Source organism: Mauremys reevesii, linkage group 11 (assembly GCF_016161935.1).
Source record: "Mauremys reevesii isolate NIE-2019 linkage group 11, ASM1616193v1, whole genome shotgun sequence".
In the NCBI taxonomy this organism is placed as follows: Eukaryota; Metazoa; Chordata; order Testudines; family Geoemydidae; genus Mauremys; species Mauremys reevesii.
In genome coordinates, this window is record NC_052633.1 from 16,721,209 (window position 1) to 16,741,560 (window position 20,352).

General features: G+C 45.5%; 1 protein-coding gene across 5 annotated transcripts in view; it reads left to right on the forward strand.

Moving 5' to 3' along the window:
- Positions 1-20,352, forward strand: part of KLF7 (Kruppel like factor 7) — a 79,996-nt gene that overhangs the window by 29,300 nt on the left and 30,344 nt on the right. For 4 of the 5 annotated variants that reach the window (XM_039494151.1, XM_039494153.1, XM_039494152.1 and 1 more), the window contains exon 2: positions 16,274-16,889. In XM_039494151.1, the coding sequence (XP_039350085.1) occupies positions 16,274-16,889 (616 nt within the window). The remainder of the gene's footprint in view (positions 1-16,273; positions 16,890-20,352) is intronic. The other variant, XM_039494155.1, reaches the window with a different exon arrangement.

Here is a 20,352-nt window from a genome sequence, read left to right on the forward strand (position 1 = left end):
TGGAAAGTCCTTGATGTCTGCGGAGAGACAGTGTTGTAAATTATGGTTGCCGTGACTTTTAGCGTGCTGCCTCCGGGAGCCAGAGAACAGATCTGAAGTCTCTTGTGACACACAGGAGGGCTGGATAGTGCCTGATCTTTATTTCTGGCCCCTGTTATATGAAGTAGATGAGGTTATGAGTCTAGTGACTACTGTGGCATCTCTTACATTAGAAGGGCAGAGATAAATGGAGCAAGGCAAGCTAGTTGCAGTCCTAACTAGCCTATGATCAGGTTTGTGCCTCTTGCCCCTAATATGAGCTGTCAGCTGCTCCATAGCCAATCTAACAGCTTGCAGAAGCTGCAGCTAAGAGGCTTCCCCTATGAACAGTGACATTCATGTTGACACTCTCTGGGTGAAATCCTGGCCCACTGCAGTCACTGGCATAACTCCCATGGACTCAATGGGTCCAGGATTTCACACTCTGACTCCTACTGGATTCAGTGAGGATTCAGGCTACATTCATTGCCCCTAACTCATGTTCATGGCAGGGAACAGCAGCTTGTGCCTGGCTCTAGTGTGTGACGGCCACCATGGCTTGAACTGGGACCTCCAGAGCAGGAAGTGTGAGCCGCGACAGCTTGAGCTAGAGAGCCAGACTCTCATCCCCTGTGGATCAGGCACAAAGGGGAACATGTCACACACACTGACCCGGGGGTGACATGAGGAAGGCGCAAGGAAATCTCACCTCCTTTGGATGCCTCCGTGTGACTGGGCTCGGCCTAATTACAGCCCTGTGTTCTCCTGGGTGCAGGAACTGCATCCTCAGAGCACCCTGAGTTTCTGCACTGCCCCGTATCAGTCCTGGTGCTTGGACCGTAAGCTCTTTTTGTTCTGTATTTGTACAACGCCTAACAATGGGGTACGGCCATACAAATAAATAATTATGATGGCCACCCTACATGGATTAAATAGCTGGATCAGCAGGAAGCCAAGATTTTCAGCAGTGACAAGGGAAGGCTCCGTTTTCGGATGCTCAGCTTGAGACACCTTAAAGAAACTGCCCTTTGATGGGGTCTTGGGTGGGCACCCAGGGTGACTCATCTCTCCTGAAAATCTTGTCCTGAGCACGTAGGACAACGATAGCTAGAGAAACAGGAACCCATGAACTCTGATCTTGGCCTTTCATTTTAAAATGCATTTATTTTATTTGCAATTCTGGGGCTTCCCACACCTCCTGTGCCTAATTTGGTTACTTCATCCCCATTTGGGGAAATGAATATTTAAGAACTTTAATTCTTCCATAGTACTCCGACATTGTAATGGTATTTTTGGAAGTTGGGCCTAACTAATATTAAAGCATTAAAGGCTTCCAGAAATTCTACATGCAAAGGATAGGTGGTTGTCCTGTGGGCTCTGTGCTGTGCTTCTGCTGGAATCAAGGAAACTTTTGTATGTTTATATCCAAAATAAAATTGCAGCTCTTGAAAGCTGCAATTTGTACTTGGAGAAAAAAATGTTTGTGTTTAGCTACTGCAGGGGCTGTACAAGAGTGCACTACCAGGAGTCTGAAAATGTTTGTGATCACAACAGAGTCGGCTTTCGGGGCTACTAAAAATGGCTTTAATTGGGCAGTACTGGTGATTCGGCCCTGTCTCAGAAAGACAGAGAGGGAAGGGGTAACCAAAACCAAAAGAGGGAAAAGCAGGCTTCATGTAGTGGAGGCTATACAGAAATAAACCGAGGTAAATGCAAAACTAGGGGAAAATGCAAAATTTAGATAGGAAGTTTACAACAATTGGAGGACTAGAACTATTGTAAAGGGGTGGCTGGCAGGATGAAATCAAATCATACATTAATTCTCATAGTACAGTTATAAAATCCTGCTCCTACAACTATAGAGTATGATGTATGGATACGTAATATTAACATACACAACACACACTCCCTCTTTCCCTTGATCATAAGTAAGAGAAGTGGGTTGCATTTGTTTGCTTTCTGAGGAGTGGTGAGGGAGCACCGTGGACGGTAGAATAAGGCAGCCATCCCCATCTGTACAGGGTCAACGGTTAGTGACAATGCTCTTGCACATAAAAACGAATTCAGTACCAGAGGGGAAGATTTAATTGCCTAGGCAGCAAGCTGCAAGATTTTGGATTCCCGAGAGCAACATGTTCAAATTCCAGCAGCATCAGCTCAGCCTTTTGTCCCTGAAAGAGACACACTGAGTTCCTGGCCGTTTGCTGGGAGCAGGTTTCTTCGGGACCTTAATATAACAGAGAATCTTTGTGCTCTGTATGGACATTAAAGAGCCTGTGATATTGATCTAAGAGTTGAGGTTTGCCTTTGGCCAGACCCTCCTCCCCATGCTGTCTCCGTGCTATCCAGTGGCTGCATTTCTGTTTTCAGAGGTGTTTTGTGAAGTATTCTGAGATCCTTTGGGATGAACGGCATTATTGTGCGCGGCTATGTCGTTTTGTAATATACTTTGCAGGGATATTCTGCAATAAGCATAAAAACAAGCAAAAGTGGCAGGGTTTAAGAGACGCAGTGACCCTCACCTAGACGTACAACTTCTAGGAGGGCAGCATTTGAGATATGGTCATTCCTAGAAGTGAAGATTCATGATTGGAGTGGTGAGTGGGAAGGGGGAGGAGGTGGCAAATAAGATCAGAGAGGTAGAATGGAGCAAGGCTTTTTTTGGGGGTGGGAGTCATGAAAACACAGGGGGAAAAAGCTTGTGACTTGGAGACAGACAGGTCCCCTCATTGACTTGGCTGTGCTCATTAGGAGAGAAGTCTCTAAAATCTTAGTGTCAGAGCTCCATTCATCCTGGATATGCCACCACCTGGCCTCTCTCCTAGGCATCCTGCTTCCAATAAACCCAAGGACTCTGCGCACTAGTCTGCTACCTCTCATACTGTATTTCTTATAGGGGCAGAGAAAGTGGGGAGCGTTTCTGGGGAAGGCACGTAACAATGGATTTATCACAATTACATGACCTAACAAAACACCAGCATATCAAGATGTCTTGTCTTAATCACGGTAAGGTATGCAACATGGGCACTGTGAAGCAACAAGACATTGCATCCCTTCTAGGTTTTGGTTTTACTGACTGCTGCTATTCACGTTGCACTTAAATAGCACTCTCTCTTTGGTAGATCTCAAAATGCTTTATAAACGTGGGTAAGGCCCCACAGGCCCATTTCACCGATAGCAGTGTCACATGGCATATGGAGCTGCACTAATTTACATCAGCTGATGATATGGCCCAGATTGCTGAAGTGGCTTGTTCAAAGTCACCCAGAAAATGAGTGGCAGAGCTGGCAAATGGAACGTGGGTCTTTTGACTCCAAGTCCCACGCTTTAGCCACTGGCTGCAATGCCTGCTAGACAGTACATTAACAGAATAGTGATGAGGCACAACTGAGAATTAAGCAATCCCTAGTCAAATGCTTGGCAGGCAAATCCTGCACCGTGGATGCACCACCACCAGGATTTAATAATTGGGCTCTATTCACAGAGGGCTGGAACTTGGGGGCAAATTCTTTATAAAGCAATTTTAAAAGAGAACTACTTGAAAAACAAACCTGTACAACAACTAGCATCAAATGCCATACAAAGGAGAAGGAAGAATCAGTTAGACGGTGGCCATGCACAAGTGATTAAATCTATGACTGGTAGGTGACAGTGCGTGATGTGCATGTGCAGGTCACCTTGTGAAATCAGGACGTGCAAACTGGTCCCTGTGCCTGTAGTTGTTGTGGGGGTGGGTAGAAGGGAGCCATAACTTTCAAAACCAGCGTGTGGCTGCTTTTATGGATTTCCTGGTTTCCCTTTTTGGTAACAATGGCATTAGTAAAGTATGGGAGATTTATCATCAAATAGAATCATTCTTTTACAGGACATGCCAAATTCTGCCCTCACTTAGATTCACCCAACCACAGTGACTCTGTATGGGTCTAACCAAGGGCAGGCTCTGGTTTGGAATGACTAGAGGCCAGATGCTTAGCTGGTGTAGGTGGGAGCAACTGGAGGCAGTGGGGGTGTTGCCAAGTTACACCAGCTAAGGATATGGCTCCCTTTTCCATCCTTTAAAAAACAAAATCTGATTTATTTTTTTTTTTTTTTTGCTCAGTGTAAGCAGGTTGGAAGCTTGAAACTAATCTGCTTTTTCTTCACTGAGATTTGTGTTTTATCCCCATGGAACACACATTGTCTTGCATTTGTGAGATAGCTAATGGCTTTAAAAAAAGAAAAAAAGCTACCACCACAAATTACCCAAAGATAAAACAAAAAAGGCAAATAATTAGCTTTTTTTATTGATTTTGATCTAAGAGAGTTGTTGGGCTGTTTGAATCTCTAAGCTGAATTCAGACCATTGATCTTACTGTAACTGGGGTTATAGTTTGGCTCCCGTGTGTTTGTTATGATTTAGAAATGGGAAAAATGCTCTTCATTCTATTTGTCCTGACTGTGTTCCACAACACATTCTTCTCCTTCCCCCTGCTTCCTGTTTCCCAGGCAGGTCCCCCCACCTCTTCCTCTCAGCAGCCAAAAATAATATAGAAGTGAACAATTTTTTGAGCCATAAGATTGAACAGTGAATGGGCATTGTAGAAGAGAGGACTCACCTGGTGGCTAAGTTGGTGTAGCAGCTCTGTCTGCTCTAGCGCCCCCTGCTGACAGTAATGTCATCCTGCGGTAGGTTGCCTCATCTTGCAACTCTGCCCTCCAGTCGGGTCACATTTTAGTTCCACGCCCCGTTCATGGTATCAGAAAGTCCAAACAACTCCACAAGACTTCGTGTCAGGTCTCTGGCCCCTGACTCTGGGTGCAGCAGTCCTTACACCCCTCTCTCTCCAGGCTCTGAATTGTCCTTGTCCCCCTTACATCAGGGGGCTTCATACCTCCTTCCCAATGGCTGGTGAGGGAACCCAGGCCCACCCTCTGGGTTCCAGTCCAGGGACACCAAGAAAGCAGCAAAGGTCCGCACCATCAGACACCTTGATGCTGCCTCCCTGGACTCCTTCCTACCGTTCATCTTTCCCCTCAGTCCCTTCCAGGGTGCTTGGTAAGAAGCAGCATCTTCCAGGGTACTCCTCAGGGGTCCAGTTCCTACCCTTGCAGCAGGATCAGCCAGAGGCGCTTACTACAGTGTGTGTCTTCCAGACAGCTCCATTTTCTAGTGCTCAGAGAGGGACTGTACAGTTCTTCCCTCTCCCTCTGCAGCCCCTCAAACTCCAGTCCAAATGCTCCTCAGGCTTTACTGTTCCTGCCTCTTTGGATTTGTCACAGTTCAGTACAATCCGCCACTTGCCCCGGGCTTCACTATTCCTAGTTTCAGACTTCTCTCATCAGCCTTTAGCTACCTTTCCCCTGGGCCTCCTCCCTGGCCTTTCTTTCCACTGCCCTCTGCTCCTGCCTTCCTGAAGCCCCAGCTGGGTTTGATCACCAATTGTGCCTGACACCCCTCCAGGTGCCACCCAGTGGCCTAATTGGGCTCAAGTGCCTCTTAACCCAGAGTTAGGATTGAGAAATCAAACCTTTGGGTTAGGAATTTCAATTTAATGCTGCTCCTTGTTGATACACCTTAAAACTAGAGCAGAGGAAATTATTCATAACTAATAACTAACTTTAGTTACGCCTCATCTTTTGAGTTTATTCATCAAACATCTTCAGTTTTTAGTTCATGGCTTGAGTTTGACTATTCGCAATTTTGAATACAGTACAGAGTGAAGTTTTAATTCGCATATGTATGTCAGTGGATGGGGAGAAAATTTAAGCTACTCATGGATGTTAGTTAACCAGCTCTAAATAGTACATTATGAGTCTGTGAGCCAGTCCAGAGCTACCCACCAGCATGGATTCTTGCCCCACGGCCATGCTCCATGGGGGTAAATCCTATTGTGGGATCAGGACCTGGAAGACGGCTCCACTTTCTAAAGTTCTCAGCCATCAGCACCATTTTTATTTATTTGCAAATCCACTTCTTATGGCATTTTTACTGTGCTTGCTGGGAGCTCTGGCAACCTGATCCATTGAGTACAGTGGGAGCTGGATTGATCAAGTGTTAGAAGCTAACGGTCTCTTCTGACTATTTATAACTCTAAACGAGAGATGGGCCCAAACAGGAAACAACACTGAAATCTAAAAATTAACAAATGTAGGTGAAAGTTTGCAGCTAGGCCCTACGTTGCAGCTTAAGGCCATGTCTTCCACTGGCTCTGAACCATCCTGCTTTATTACGCAAATAAGAGGACTCTTCATATTTACTATCTCTTATATTATCCTTATCTAGCTACCTGCAATCTGGATTACCAGTTGTGCTGGTATGTAAGATTGTGTAGGAAACTCTCGTTTGTATGATACGATATTTCTGTGCTGCTATTTGATGGTTTTTCTGGCTTATGCAGAAGGACAGCATTAAGGTGGAATGCTCAGGTGTAACTTTTGGAAGTTCTTTACTTCTGAATGCTCGTTGTACTAACATTACTGGTATTTTTTTGTTTTGTTTGTTTGTTTTTGTTTTTTGCATGGTTGGTTTTGCATTGAATTTTTCTTGGTTTCTTTAAAAAAAAGCTGCAGGACTGGTTTTATTAAAATTTATCTTGACTGCCTTAAGTCTCAAGGAGATCTACAAAACAAGCCAAGTTTGAAGTTTCTGGTTTCAGCCTCTTTATGTTCTCATAGATGCCAAAAATTCTGTTTGTAACACCTGGGGAAGGTATAGCATTTTAATTGTGATGGGAACAGATCAGTAAAAAATGTGGTTTTGCAGTTGAATTGCACAGTGGCAGCTGTTTTTGCCAAATACATTTCCTTGAAAGTTCGTCTTTGGGGTGGAGACCACGCAGGGAAAATTTTCAGCACAAAAGGAATTTATTGTGAGCAATAAGCCCTATATCCTGTGTGACACATTAGATCTAAACTATGCAGCAGAGATCACAGAATTATGCAGCACCGCCTCTCCCCTTTGTTGCCATCGAGCCCAGTCCAATCCAATCAGTGTCATGCATTCCAGGTGGCTTATTTTGATATTAAATTCAATTTATTTTATGCCCTCTCAAATGTTAAACTTTCAATGGGCTGCAGATTTTTGCATTGATAATTAACAACTGCACTATAGGAGCTGCCAAGAAGAAAAGCTGGAGTTTTTGGCAGCTGGGTGAGGGACAGATGATGGTTTTTGGAACCCAGGAATTCATGATAGCTGGTGTTGGCTTATATTATTCAGGAGGTGGTTACGCCTTTTGGTAATAGGGAGGAGATGCATCTTTTTAACTCCCTCTTTTGGACAGCGGCAGAGGGAGATTTGCATTTTGGGGATGGGGGCTTTGCCTAGAATTCCTCATCCCCCACTCCACCCACTGTACTCTATTCCAATATCTGCCTTTGTGGCCAAAAATGAGAGAGCTACATTAGCTCGATGCTACTGCCAACCTGATCAGCAGTGAACTAGTGTATGTGGGCACTTTACGCTGTTGTGATCAGACTGCAGGGGAAGTGGCAGGGATTTTACAGGTCTACGAATTATTGTTTCAGGCAGTCTGCAGATTCAGGCAGATGTCTCGGTTTTCACGTTCTGAAGGCTTTCTTTGTAATCATGAGACTTTATGCAGTAGTTTATAGAGGAGGCCTTTTTTACATGCAACTGGAAAACAGGAATTAGAAGGAGAGTTGGAAATCGACCTTAACTAGAGCAGGTGCTACCCAGACATACTCTAATAAACTCCCCTACGTGAAGAATCCTTGTAACTAGCGTAAACTGAGTCTGTAGTCCAGACCTGCATATACAGCACGTTCAACGTTTTCATTTTCTGTCACAGCCTAATCCAAGCACCAAATTTATTAATTAGGTTTTGGATAACTTCCAGGTTCAGTGCTTAATGTCCCATTATATGTGCAGTAAAATAGCACTTAAAAGTAACTAGCACATTCCAGATGAGAGAACTGCCCATGGTCTGCTAGAAAAATTCAAAATTAAGATGTAATAAAATATCATAGTATCAATAAAACAGAAGAATCAGCTGAACAGAGCGAGTAGGTCCCTTCTTGATATTCTATCCTAAATTCCTTGTAAGTATTTGGGCTCTTGTTAACCCAGCGCTGGCCTTTACCCACCCCATCTCCCTTGTGGCTCCCACTCCCAAAACAACTCAAAAATCTTTAAGTATTATGAAGATTCCACAGAGAAACTAGATGCTTCTGAACTGAACTCGCTTTCTTTGAGGGCTCACATGTATGGGCCAAATTCTAATGCATTACCCAGCTGTAAATGTGGAGGAACTCCATTGCCTTCATTGGCATTATCTGAGATATACGCTGTTGTCACTGAGGTTGTGTCTACACATGAAAGTTAATCCGGAGTAAGAAGGGGTATGAATTTAAAGTGGACTAACTATTCATAATTTAACTCCAGGTGTGGTTGCTCTTATTATGGAATAAAGATGTTCACAATCAAGAATAGCTCTTCTGGAATAATTGCCCATGTAGACAAACCTGTAGAGTGCTATTGGGGCAATAGGATGGGATTTGAACATGTTCTGTGTTGACCTTACTCTGCTCCCGTTGATGTCAGGGGTAAAAGTCCCTTTAACTTCAACAGGAGCAGAGGTAGGCTGGCGTGGAGCACTCTTGAAAATGGCACCCCATAATATCTCATGTAAGTTCCAACTCAGAGAGACAAGCACCATGGCTTTTCTGGCTTTGTGCTGCACAGGGAAGAGTACACTGATGTGTTTCAATAAATAATAATTGTTCTGTACTGAATGAGAGCCAGAGGTAAGGCAGTACATAAACTAGACAGCATGTGTTTCTGGATTGATATTGGATCAGTTCTAATATAGCATCTTTAGGTAGAATCACAAAATACAGGCCAGGTCCTCCGCTGGTGTAAAATGGTATAGTGAAGTAACTGGCGCTGCACTGGTTTACACCATCTGGGGATCTAGCCCTGTACGTTTAAATTGAATACCAAAGTATGCAACACCTGCATTCACTTGGGTGCTATATAGGCCACACAGTATTTTAGGATACGTTGTAATTTAAGAAACTAGTTGGCACTGGTAGGCATCTGTGTGGGGGCAGGCAGGGTTCTGTCTCCGTGAGGGTTCCTAGCATGTGATGTTCAGAAAGCACTTCTCTTGCAATTGTATTTCAATGGAGAAATCGGGCTGAGGTATTTTAGGAAATGGCCACACGCAAGATTGCCGTCCTCTCTTCTAGCCAGCTCTTTGTGTAAGTATGGAGCCTAGTACAATCACATCCTGTTTGTCACCCGCGAATCATCCTTACTTTGAGCTGGCTGAACTGTGAAGCAAGGTGCAAAGAAAATGATCCCTTATTCATTGGGGCAGGTGGATTGAAGCCTTGGGTCACTTTTTATCCCTAGCCTGAAAAATCACTCCGATGGCAACCACTGGTCTGTATGTTCGTATTGCATACCTGATGGGAGCTATTTTCCTCTTCGAGTGGGAATCTTCAGAGTCTAGATTGCTGTAAATCTTAAAGATACTTGCTGATGTTGGCTGCTGAGGTTTAGTAGAATTTCTGCATCTCAGAAACCTGAAGTACACCAGACAAACCTCTCAGTGGACCATGATTATGGACTGAGTTATTCAGTCAGGACTGAATTCCACTCTGTCCCACAAAAGCATATTCTTGCCATTTAGAGACAGTCTGGTTGTCTTAAGGGATTGGCCATCAAAGAGAGGACACTTCAGCCATATCCTGTCCAACCAAGGTTCAAAAATCAGCCCAGCTTGATAGTGAATGAAAGCCGCCCTCTGATGACTCTTCAGAAGATGAGTCTGGTAGTCAGTGCAATTCTCAATGGACGGGTCAACATCACACCAGCCACCACTACAAACAACAATAGCGGGTGCACTTGCTGGCAGGGCAGCCAAGGACTCAGTGGGCATGGAGACAGAGGTGCCCTCTTACCTCACGAATCGGTCAACAGGGCTGGCTTTATTAACTGCGGGGCCCGATTCGAATACCTGGCGGCGGTCCAGGGCTTCGGCGGCACTTCGGTGGCGGGGGGTCCGCTCCGGGTCTTCCGCGGCACCGAAGGACCCCCCCTCGCCGCCGAAGACCCCAGAGCGGACCGCCGCTGGGTGAGTAAAGAAAAAAAATGTCAAAAGCACCTAAGGCGCAGGGCCCGATTCCTGGGAATTGGGCGAATCGGCCTAAAGCCGGCCCTGCCGGTCAATAGGATCGGAGCTCGGCATCTGACTCCCTTCAGTCTCTTGGATGATTCCACTGTGTGTCTCCAGGTCAGGGCTGAAGGCAGAGGCTGGACTTCGTGAGCCTAGCAGTTAAGAACAATAACAATGCATTGTGAGGGGGGTGAAGGAAAGTGGCTTGTTGTTTAACCATACAACAAGCGAGTGCAGCAGCCAGAGCCCTGCCTCCCCCAGTGACGTGGGGCAGAGAGGAAAGTCAGGTAAGGTATTCAGCATGAGCAGAAAAGGGCGAGCAGGGTAAAGAAACTTTGTTCCTGCACCAAGTGCCAGCTCTTAGCAAAGGCAACAGCAGGTAGGACTGTGGTTGGGGGTACAGGAAGGAGGGTGCTGGAGCTCTCTTTTGTCAGACCCCTTCCCTTTTGCTAAGGGCTTTGTCTCTAATGCTGATTAGAGGGAGGCCTTTCTTGGCTCAATGGTTTTTTCCCTATTGCCTTGGTGGAGGGACAATGGTTGGCGTTGGGTTCCCCCCTTTCCTGCCCATTATAGTGTTTCTTTTTCTTGTGGTTGTTTTCTTTCCCTCTGTGGGGAGATGGGCTCCTTCGGCTGGTTTTGGATTTCAGAGGCAGAAGGCAAGACGTGACCAGCTGGTGTCTTGAACTGACACAGGTGCAAAGACGGCGGGGGGTGGGGGAGCCAAGAATAATTACAGGTTTCTGAAGCGTCAGGCCTTGCCTGAAAAGGGCTCGCCGAGAAACTGCTCTTTATGGAAAATTAATGGTGAAGCTGAAAAACTGTCAGGACCATGATTGTTGTCATGGGGGTGGGGAGGGGGGAGTCCTGCCTTAAAGGGACAGTGCCTCTCTGTTCCCTCTGTGGGAAATGAGGAGAGAGGACACAGCCTCTCTAATGTCAGTGCAATTGAAATTTCACGTGACTGTCATTGGATTTAATGGCCTTGTGTCTCTGTCGGTGTCTCTTTGCTGGAACCTAAGATTATGCTCGGTCTCTCTCTCTGGAGCTTTTTATTTATTAACCCCTGAATCTCTGTGTCTCTCCCAAGAGACAGTGGGTAGCTGGAAGAGAAAGACAAAATGAAACAAGCAGCAGGAGAGCTGACAAACTTGTTTCTTTTATTTTTTTCTTCTAAGGGAGGAGATTTTTCAAAGGAGTCCACCTCATTCAAAGCCAATGGGAGCTGGTGCCTGACTCCCATGTGTGCCTTTTGAAAATCTGCCCCCACTACCTGTTATCATGCATCTGGAGAGATTTGGGATCCCAAGTTGGATCCGCTACCTGCAGTTCCAAGATCCTAGTTTAAATAGAAAACAGGCCTCTTCTTTTCTGAAGGGTGCCCTGCCTTCTTATTGTCTAGCAAATGCACAAATAGCCCAGGGACAGTGGCTTCTGTGGTCCAGTGCCACGGATTCTCCGTGCGATTCTTGATGCCTCTGATTTCAGTTTGCTAAGAGAAGTGCCAGAGTAGGACTGTGAATGACAGGCTTATAAAATTGTTACTGGTGCCCACAACAGCAGTATCCGTGGGATCTGCAACTGGTTCAAGAAACAGTTGTTCATCTTGCAGCTGATCAATGCTCTCTCATTGATAGTGCACATTTCTGCTGTGGCTTGTATGATTTGTCAGTGAGGGGGAGGGGAAGAATACGTGCATGTCGACAGACTGGGCCTTTCCCTCCAAAGAAATCCTCAGCATTCATTTAAAGGTGGAAGGCCTCAGCAAAAAGCATGTCCGACAATCACATGTAGTCAGGGAAGTTAGGCAACAGCAACATGTGACGCTGTTTAAACACTTGGGCAAGTGTTTAATGCCGACTCCAGGAGTTTCAAGCTTCCTCTTCTGCGCCGCAAGCAGGGAAACCTCAGAAGATGAAATGGGCGGATGTTCCAGGGGCTGATTTGCATTGTGCAGCAGGAAATGGGAACTAACTGAAGGGGGGCGGGGAGAGGGGAAGACAAATAAGCAATTTCTCGACTCCTGAATCAGGACCATCAGCAGAGCCACACATCAAAGAGATCCGACCGAAGTCTCAGGTTCTTAGCATCTGTCTTACACTAGATTGGCTTTTGTAACATTATTCCTGGATTTTGCAAACTGTCAACTTGAGGGCCTGGTTTCAGTGCTTCCCGGCCACTGTACTTGAAATGCTAACTGAAAAATGAAGGGATCAGCTGTTGGTTGCCGTCCCTTCAGTTCCTTGTGGAATGTAGCACCTCCAGTGGCAATACAAACAGAGACCCCCAGTGTGTGCCGGGCGCTACCGTTCCAATATCTCCAAAGACAGGTGCTCTGAGGTGAGGGCAGTAACCTGGGACTCGGGAGATTTGGATTCAATCTTCTGCTGCACCACAGACCCCCAGGTGTGACCTTGGGCAAGTCATTTGGGGTCTGAGCGTCCCTAACGAAGAGGATAGTTGTGAGGATAAATACATTAAGGACTGTGAAGCACTCACATACTAATGTAATGCAGGCCATGTAAGCAGATGAATAGGCCTGTAGAAATAGCCTGAGTCTGCACAGGGAATTAGCCTCAGTTTCAGCTGCCAAGGTGGCTGTACCAGTGTAGACAAGGAGAGCCCTTGTATGGGTGCAATGATTTGCATGGGTGCATGAAATGATTTGTATGGGTCCAACTGCAATAGTTGCTCAGATTGGTGCTAATTCCTAGAGACAAGGCCTGAGAGAGCTTTATGAATAACTGTGCTTTATCCTCTTCTTTTGACCTTTCCCCCTTACCATCATACCGGGTGGCAACCAAAGTCAACAGAAGTACAATCATCTCTGTGAAAAGGGCATGTGCTCTTTTTGGAGCAATCCTATGGGATCAGACATTTACTCGGGGTCCAGGACTCAGCTCAGGGACATGGTGTGCGCTACTCAAGCTCCACATATGATTGACCAGGCCTCTCTGCAGTCAGCAATGAAACAGTTGATAAGTCACTAGAATCAGCATCCCAGTAAGAGGGCAGCACCAGGGCCAGGTCGCTGGCTCGTGTAGATAAGTACACATCCACTGACTGCAGTGGAATTACACTGATTGGGGTCAGCCGAGTGTCTGGCTCAGCATTTCTGTTTATTTGCCGATTCAGTGATTGTGTCTACACTAGGCATAAATTACAAACCAGTTCTCTCAGGGCGACTGGTGGGAGCCTGACAGCGGACAAGGCTCTGGAGGGCAGCTTCCTTTTTATCGTCATTTTTTGTTAGACTTTCTTCAAGGCAGGTTCAGCTAAATGGGGGTGTTGACTAGAAACGTATCTAGCCGCGAAAGCCTCATTATTCCAGGGTCCCGCTGGTGCCAAAACCAGTTGGAATATTTTGTTGTAAACCTTGCCCAATATAGACAGGGCTGTAAAGACGGCATTGGATTAGATTCCCTTTGGAAGATGTTATTTTGAACCATTAGACTCTAAACTGTTTGGGCCAGCGCCCAGCACCAGGGGGTCCTGGTTCATGACCAGGCTCCTAGGCACTATGAGAATACAAATAATAGCTAAAAAAAACCATTTTAAAAAATGGAAGCTCTACCTTGTGCCAAAGCCCCTGATGGAGCTGCAGAGAAAGTGTTAGGTACTGGCTCAAACCTTCCTCTATCCTACTGTATACGCCACTACAAAATACAGAGTAAGGCCAAGATTTTCAAAAGCAACTAGTGATTCTGAGGTATCTCAGTTTTTGGGTGCCCAGCTTGACACAAGGGTCCCAATTTGCTGAAAGGACTGAGCATCCGGCCTCTCTGACATGTCTCAAAATCACTAGTCACTTCTGAAAATCCCGGCCCCCTGTTATTAGTGGCGGACCACACCGTGTTCAAAACTGGGAGAATTAGTGCTTAGCGCTTTATTCTTCAAAGTGCTTTACAAACCTCGTTACTCAGAGCACCCTGAGTGGTGGTAAGGAAGTAACACCTCCATTTTATAGGCTGCAAGACTGAGGCAAGAGAGAGAAATGATTTGTTCAAGACTAGGTCAATAGAGGTCAGAACCACCGAAGATTTGATCTGCAGAGCTCCTGGCTCCAGCCCTGTGCACAGAAAGGTGACACATAACAGACAGTTATGTAAATTATATCCATGTGATACACTGTAGCACTATGTTACTAACTTCTTATGCAATTTTGACTGCCTCACCTGCACTATGCCCAGGGCTCCATCTCTCTACTTCAGGCCTCTAAGTCCTCAAACAGCTACCATTGAAAAAACAAACTAAAAATGAATTGCCTGCAAAATGTTTCCCCCTTTCCCTAGCTTTGACATTTGTCCTGCAAAATTACATGTGGAATAGGCAATACACATTCCTAGATCCATAATGGGTTAAAAGTAACTCAGACTTTTCCCAGAACTACCAGTGGGAGCCCTACCATCAAGCCAAGAATCTCTCACCTCTCTTCCGATGGTTTGAGGCTTTTGTTTCTGGCCCAGGTGTTGAAAGGTATTGGATTTACAGGCTTATATTTAATTGAGCATCCAACTCCCAAAAACTCCTTTGAAAATCTCACCCTAATAGCCCAACCTTACCATCTATTGTAAGAAAGGATGTGGACAAATTGGAGAGAGTCCAGCGGAGGGCAATGAAAATGATCAGGAGGCTGGGGCACATGACTTAGGAGGAGAGGCTGAGGGAACTGGGCTTGTTTAGTCTGCAGAAGAGAAGAGTGAGGGGGGATTTGAAAGCAGCCTTCAACTATCTGAAGGGGGATTCCAAAGAGGATAGAGCTTGGCTGTTCTCAGTGATGGCGGATGACAGAACAGTGGTCTCAAGTTGCAGTATGGGAGGTCTAGGTTGGATATTATGAAACACTATTTCATTAGGAGGGTGGTGAAGCACTGGAATGGGTTATCTAGGGAGGTGGTGGAATCTCCATCCTTAGAGATTTTTAAGACCCGGCTTGACAAAGCCCTGGCTGGGATGATTTAGTTGGTATTGGTCCTGCTTTGAGCAGGGGATTGGACTACATGACCTCCTGAGGTCCCTTCCAACCCTAATCTTCTATGATTCTATGATATGGAACTGCTCTCTCAGAGATAATTTGTAGATGTTTCAAAAATGAATTAGATAGATGATTTGTCTCATGCCAACTCTTGTAGATTTAGAATCAAGATGCGAACACAGCCAGGCTTTTCAGGCAGAGGGGTGTGAAAAATAGCACTAATTGAACTCTGTAAGACTTCCCAAACTATTTCTAACTATTGTCTGTAAAAATAAGGTGAATACCGGATGGTGTGATGTGCTGAAAGGCTTTACTGGCCCTCATCTGGCCACTTTTAAGTCAGGTGGTCATCCCGACCTCAGGCTGAGAAAGTCTTTGCACCACAGCATTGCGTCCATGCTCATAGTTTGTTACAGAGGGGTGGTGGCAATTTTTGTGTGGTGACCACCTTAACTCAACCATAATCAAGTCTTTTGTAAGTTATGTGTGTGTGTTTAAGTAAAAGCCAGGTGTGCTCCACTGTACAGGGAGCCAGAAAAACCTCTAAAAATGACCCAAAGTTGCTTTTCTGTATCACATCTTCCACTGAGTCAGGACCTTCCAGGGTTGAACAGCAAATGTTGGGTCCCATTGGGAATCTCCCTCTTCTAGTCACCTGCTTCTAGCCCTGCAGAGTTTCAAGATAGTGGACTTCAAAACTGTGCCACTTTTAGGATCAGACTGGGTCCTAGCTGAGCAGTGCTTTGGACTGGGGTAATTTTGGGGGTGAAATACCACATGTGTGTGGAGAAAGAATAATCAATTCTCTGGAAATGTCATTTTTTAAAAAACTGATGGCTACCTGAAGCTGCTCAGAGGTTTGGCTTGTTAGAATAATTCCATGTGGAGACAGATCAGTGGGCAGAGTGCAGGTGAGGCAATCAAAAAGTGCACCGGACACATGCATTGCATCACAACGTAGTTCCAAAGCTGGTCTGTACCACAGGAGTAGGTTTATCTTATGTCTTTCTGCGTGACTGCTTTGGCATGTATAAATGCTATGTCTGAACTGTTCTGGACACAGAGAGATTACCATGCCTCGCCTCCTGCCCCAGCTGGGGGTTAATGCGGAGATGGGTTTCTAATGATGGTTTCTTTCCTTCCCTCCCCGTCCCCCTTGCAGACATGCCTTGAGTTGGAACGTTATCTTCAGACAGAGCCAAGGAAGATCTCAGAGAACTTTGGGGAGGATTTGGACTGTTTCCTTCACACCTCCTCTCCTTCAGGCTCAGAGGACAGTATCCGACGGCTGGACCCCATCCTATTGCCAGTGGAGACGAGTACATGTGACAAAAGCACCAACATGGACCTTATCCTCTCACGGGACAAGCTGCTGTCTGAGACGTGCCTCAGCTTGCAGCCCACCGGCTCTTCCATAGAGGGTTACGCCGCTGTCAACCAGGCCCAACTCAACGCAGTGACCTCATTAACGCCCCCTTCCTCTCCTGAGCTCAGCCGCCATCTGGTAAAAACCCCACAAACTCTCTCCGCAATGGACGGCACGGTGACATTGAAATTGGTGGCCAAGAAGGCGTCACTCACCTCAGTCAAGGTGGGAGTGGCGGCGGTGGCAGCAGGAGGCACGATAAAGAGCGGGCAGAATGACAGCGAGCAAGGAGGGGCAGGGGCCGAGGCATCCCCGGAAAACAAGAAGAGGGTTCATCGCTGTCAGTTCAATGGGTGCCGGAAGGTTTATACAAAGAGCTCCCACTTAAAGGCTCATCAGAGGACTCACACAGGTACTGGTGTAGGATGCCTCTCTCTCTCCTTGTTCTCCTGCCACCTAGCCATTATGGTCTCTTTTTATTTCTCTTTTTTAAAAGGCTTCCTCTCTTCCCAAAAGTCAAAGCCTCTAGCTATGAAATGGGGACCGAGGTGGAAAAATGTTGTAGGCCTGCATCTGTGTCTGAAGGGAAGGGGGAATTCGTGATTTACCTGTTGTTGTCTTACGTGTCACAGAGATCTGCTTACCGGGTTTTGGTGCAGAATCAATGCAGGTTGCCTAAGGAAATGGGACGCCCAATTCCCATTCAAATGGTTGTTACTGAAATATGGGATTTGGATGCCTCGTTCCCACAGGTGCCTTTTAAAATTTTAATTTCAATCTAGTCTTATTTGGTTGAAATGGAAAATATTATAGGTAACTTTAAAAAAAATCAAAAGATTGTATTCTAACTCTGATATATATATTAGAGTGTGTGTGAGAGAGAGAGAAAGAGAAAGAAAACTGGCTAGATACACTCAAATTCTGGCTCTGTTTGGCTGCTCTAGTGATGCAAAGCAGCCAGAATGTACTGGTGAATCTATCTTAGCTCTGTGTGTGGGTATGGGGAGAAGGGGACAGGAGATTAGGCTGTAAAAGGAGATTGGGTTGTTGTTTTGGGTAATATTTAATAATGATGTGTGTGCGTTTCACTCTCTAAGCTACTTGCAGCATACCAAATTGGCTTAGATTTGGCGATTCAGAACCCCCAATCCCCTGTCATCTGTTTATAGTCCCCAGAAGCTTTTTGGTTGGAATGTTCATTGACAATAATAACTGTGAAATCGACTAGTGTCACTGCTTTGTTCTAAGCTTCACATGTGATAGGGGACGATAAATTCCCATTAGCACTATCTTATCATGTGATTATTCTCATTTCCAGAGGGATTGCTGTAATCAGTTTCTTCAATTTTACATTAAAATGTGTGGTCTCTTATGATAACTGCACATTTAATTCACGATCTTGTCATACAAGCGGATTCCTAGACGCTAGGTTGATCCTGCAAGGTGAAAACAGCACGTTGGACCAGTGCAGTAAATCAAACAAATCTGTGGATTGTTAAGAGCGCTGCATCCATCTTGCTCCCAGCAGCATTTGAGAAGTTACATGGTGTAAAACATACATCGTAATGTAAAAATGAAATTGTTTTTTTTCATTAATATAGGCATTCTAAATGCTCCCAGTGGTGACAGCCATCTTGCCAAAAGTAACCTCACTTGTGACCTAGCCAATGAAGGAGTAGCCACATCAATCTCCACTTGGGCAGGAGGATAAATGTTTTACCACCTCCGGCATTAGGCTCCATGTTGAGAATACTTAGCAGTAAGACAGACACCGTCACCACTGTCAGAATACCTATATCGGTCAAAACGCTTAAACTGGAGAGAGTGCCCCCAACAGACCACGAATGTTGAGCATGTGATATACCAATCTCCTAGAACTGGAAGGGACCTTGAAAGGTCATCAAGTCCAGCCCCCTGCCTTCACTAGCAGGACCAATTTTTGCCTGAGATCCCTAAGTGGCCCCCTCAAGGATTGAACTCACAACCCTGGGTTTAGCTGTGTTTCAGATTTGAAACCGTGATCTCTCCGGAGCCAAAGCCACTGTAGCTCCTGCTCTAAAACCAGAAGTGACCTATTTTCTGGATCCACTTCAGATGTCACACAGGTTGGCAGAGAATGTGACACATTTCACAAGAAAGGGATGACCTCATGAAATGTTCATTATTTAAGACTGTGGGGGGGGAGGGGAGGAAGCTTGCAAAAGCTACTGATCTTGTGAAATTTCTACTGTTTGGAGTCAAAATCTTGCAAGAACAGCCCACTGTGTTTTTGATGCTTTTGAACTCCAAGCCCTCTGCCTGGTTCAACGTTAAGTCTGAACTCCAATCTGTAGCCAGCCAAGATCTTAACATCATTGCCTTAGCCCATCTGTATTTCAAATGTTTTATAGTTTATAGGTGGGGAGTTTCTCACTATAGCCCTGAATCTGGAGAGCCTTATTCTGATTCCTTTACCTGTGCTGAACAGAGGTCCCAGTCCACAAATAGTCCCATTGGCTTCAGTGGGTTTACTCGTGGACTGAAGTGCCAATTGGTGTAAACAAAGATATCAGAATAAGATCACAGATTATTTCTTGGCTTTTGGAAGAGGACCTACTGGGCTTTCACAGAGAAAGGCCGATGACAGAGGTGGTTCTGAAAGCATGAAGAATACCCAGCTGTGGAACTTTCTCCATGAAGGTCCCGCCTACGCTACAGATACAGCCCCGGTGGTGGACACAGTTACATCACGGCTGTCCCCAGGAAGTTTTAAATCACAGTTCCATTGTGCCATCGCGGCGGGACACCTCACCTCATTTTAAGAGCAGTGTGAAAGCCTTGGGCATGGTTTGAACTTTCGGTGCATTGTAACAGGATCTCCTTCCAGGATTGCATGTGTAGTATGATCAAGAGCTTAAATCTGATCACTCTGAACAACAAAGCTAGTGGTTCTAACACAAGGAGAGAGTCCAACTGCCTCCAAAACATAGACAGTAAATGTTAGAGGGGAGTGAGATGGGAAATTCTGGGCTATGTATTGTACACGGCTCAAGCTGTCTCCTCCCAGCCCCCACACCCAAGATTATAGACAAGAAGCACTCGTCTCGCTTGGTTCTTTGTTTTCGCATGCAGCCTGCTTGGCTCTGTCGTCGGTATAATGTTGCTGTCGATTGTGAATGCGGCCGACAGTGCCAGTAGCCACTAGCCACTTGGCTCAGTCGGTATCTGAACTAGAGGGTCTGAAATGATTGCAAGATATTTTACTTTGGCTGGTAGTTCGTTCGTGTGTAATACAAGAGCCATTTGCCAGTTACTGCTCTGTGCAGAAAGGGCAGGATGGCGCTTGCAGACAAAGAGCTCTCAGTATGGGGTTCAGACAGAGCAGAAGGAGGATCACCCAACTCATGTATAAAGACAACATGCCAGATCAAAATGATTCACTCCTTTCCCTGAAAATTAAAACCATGTCTGTTGGAGGAAGGCTTGCATTCCTTTTTGTTTGTCTGTAATGCTGACCGGACACTTGGCTGGCTTTCTTTAGTGTGTGACGATCCAAACTGAGCTAGGCATGCCACAAAATAATAGCAACCCACTAGATCTGATTTTTTCTTATATAGAGTGTTTATATAAGCAATAACGCTTAGAGGTTTCTGGTCAGGATCAGAGTCGCAACGTGCTAGGTGCTGTACAAATTTCTATTATACTGCTGCACCATATGTAAAAGATTCAGGAGATTATTCTATGGCACGCTTGAGGCAACATTTTCACTATGAAATCATCAGCCTTTGGAAAGGGATGAACAACTATCTGCATGGAAGAGAATTTAATTTGGAAGGGATAGAATAATCTGAACAAAACAGAAGGGAATGGGGAATATGGAGTAAATGGGGAAATTA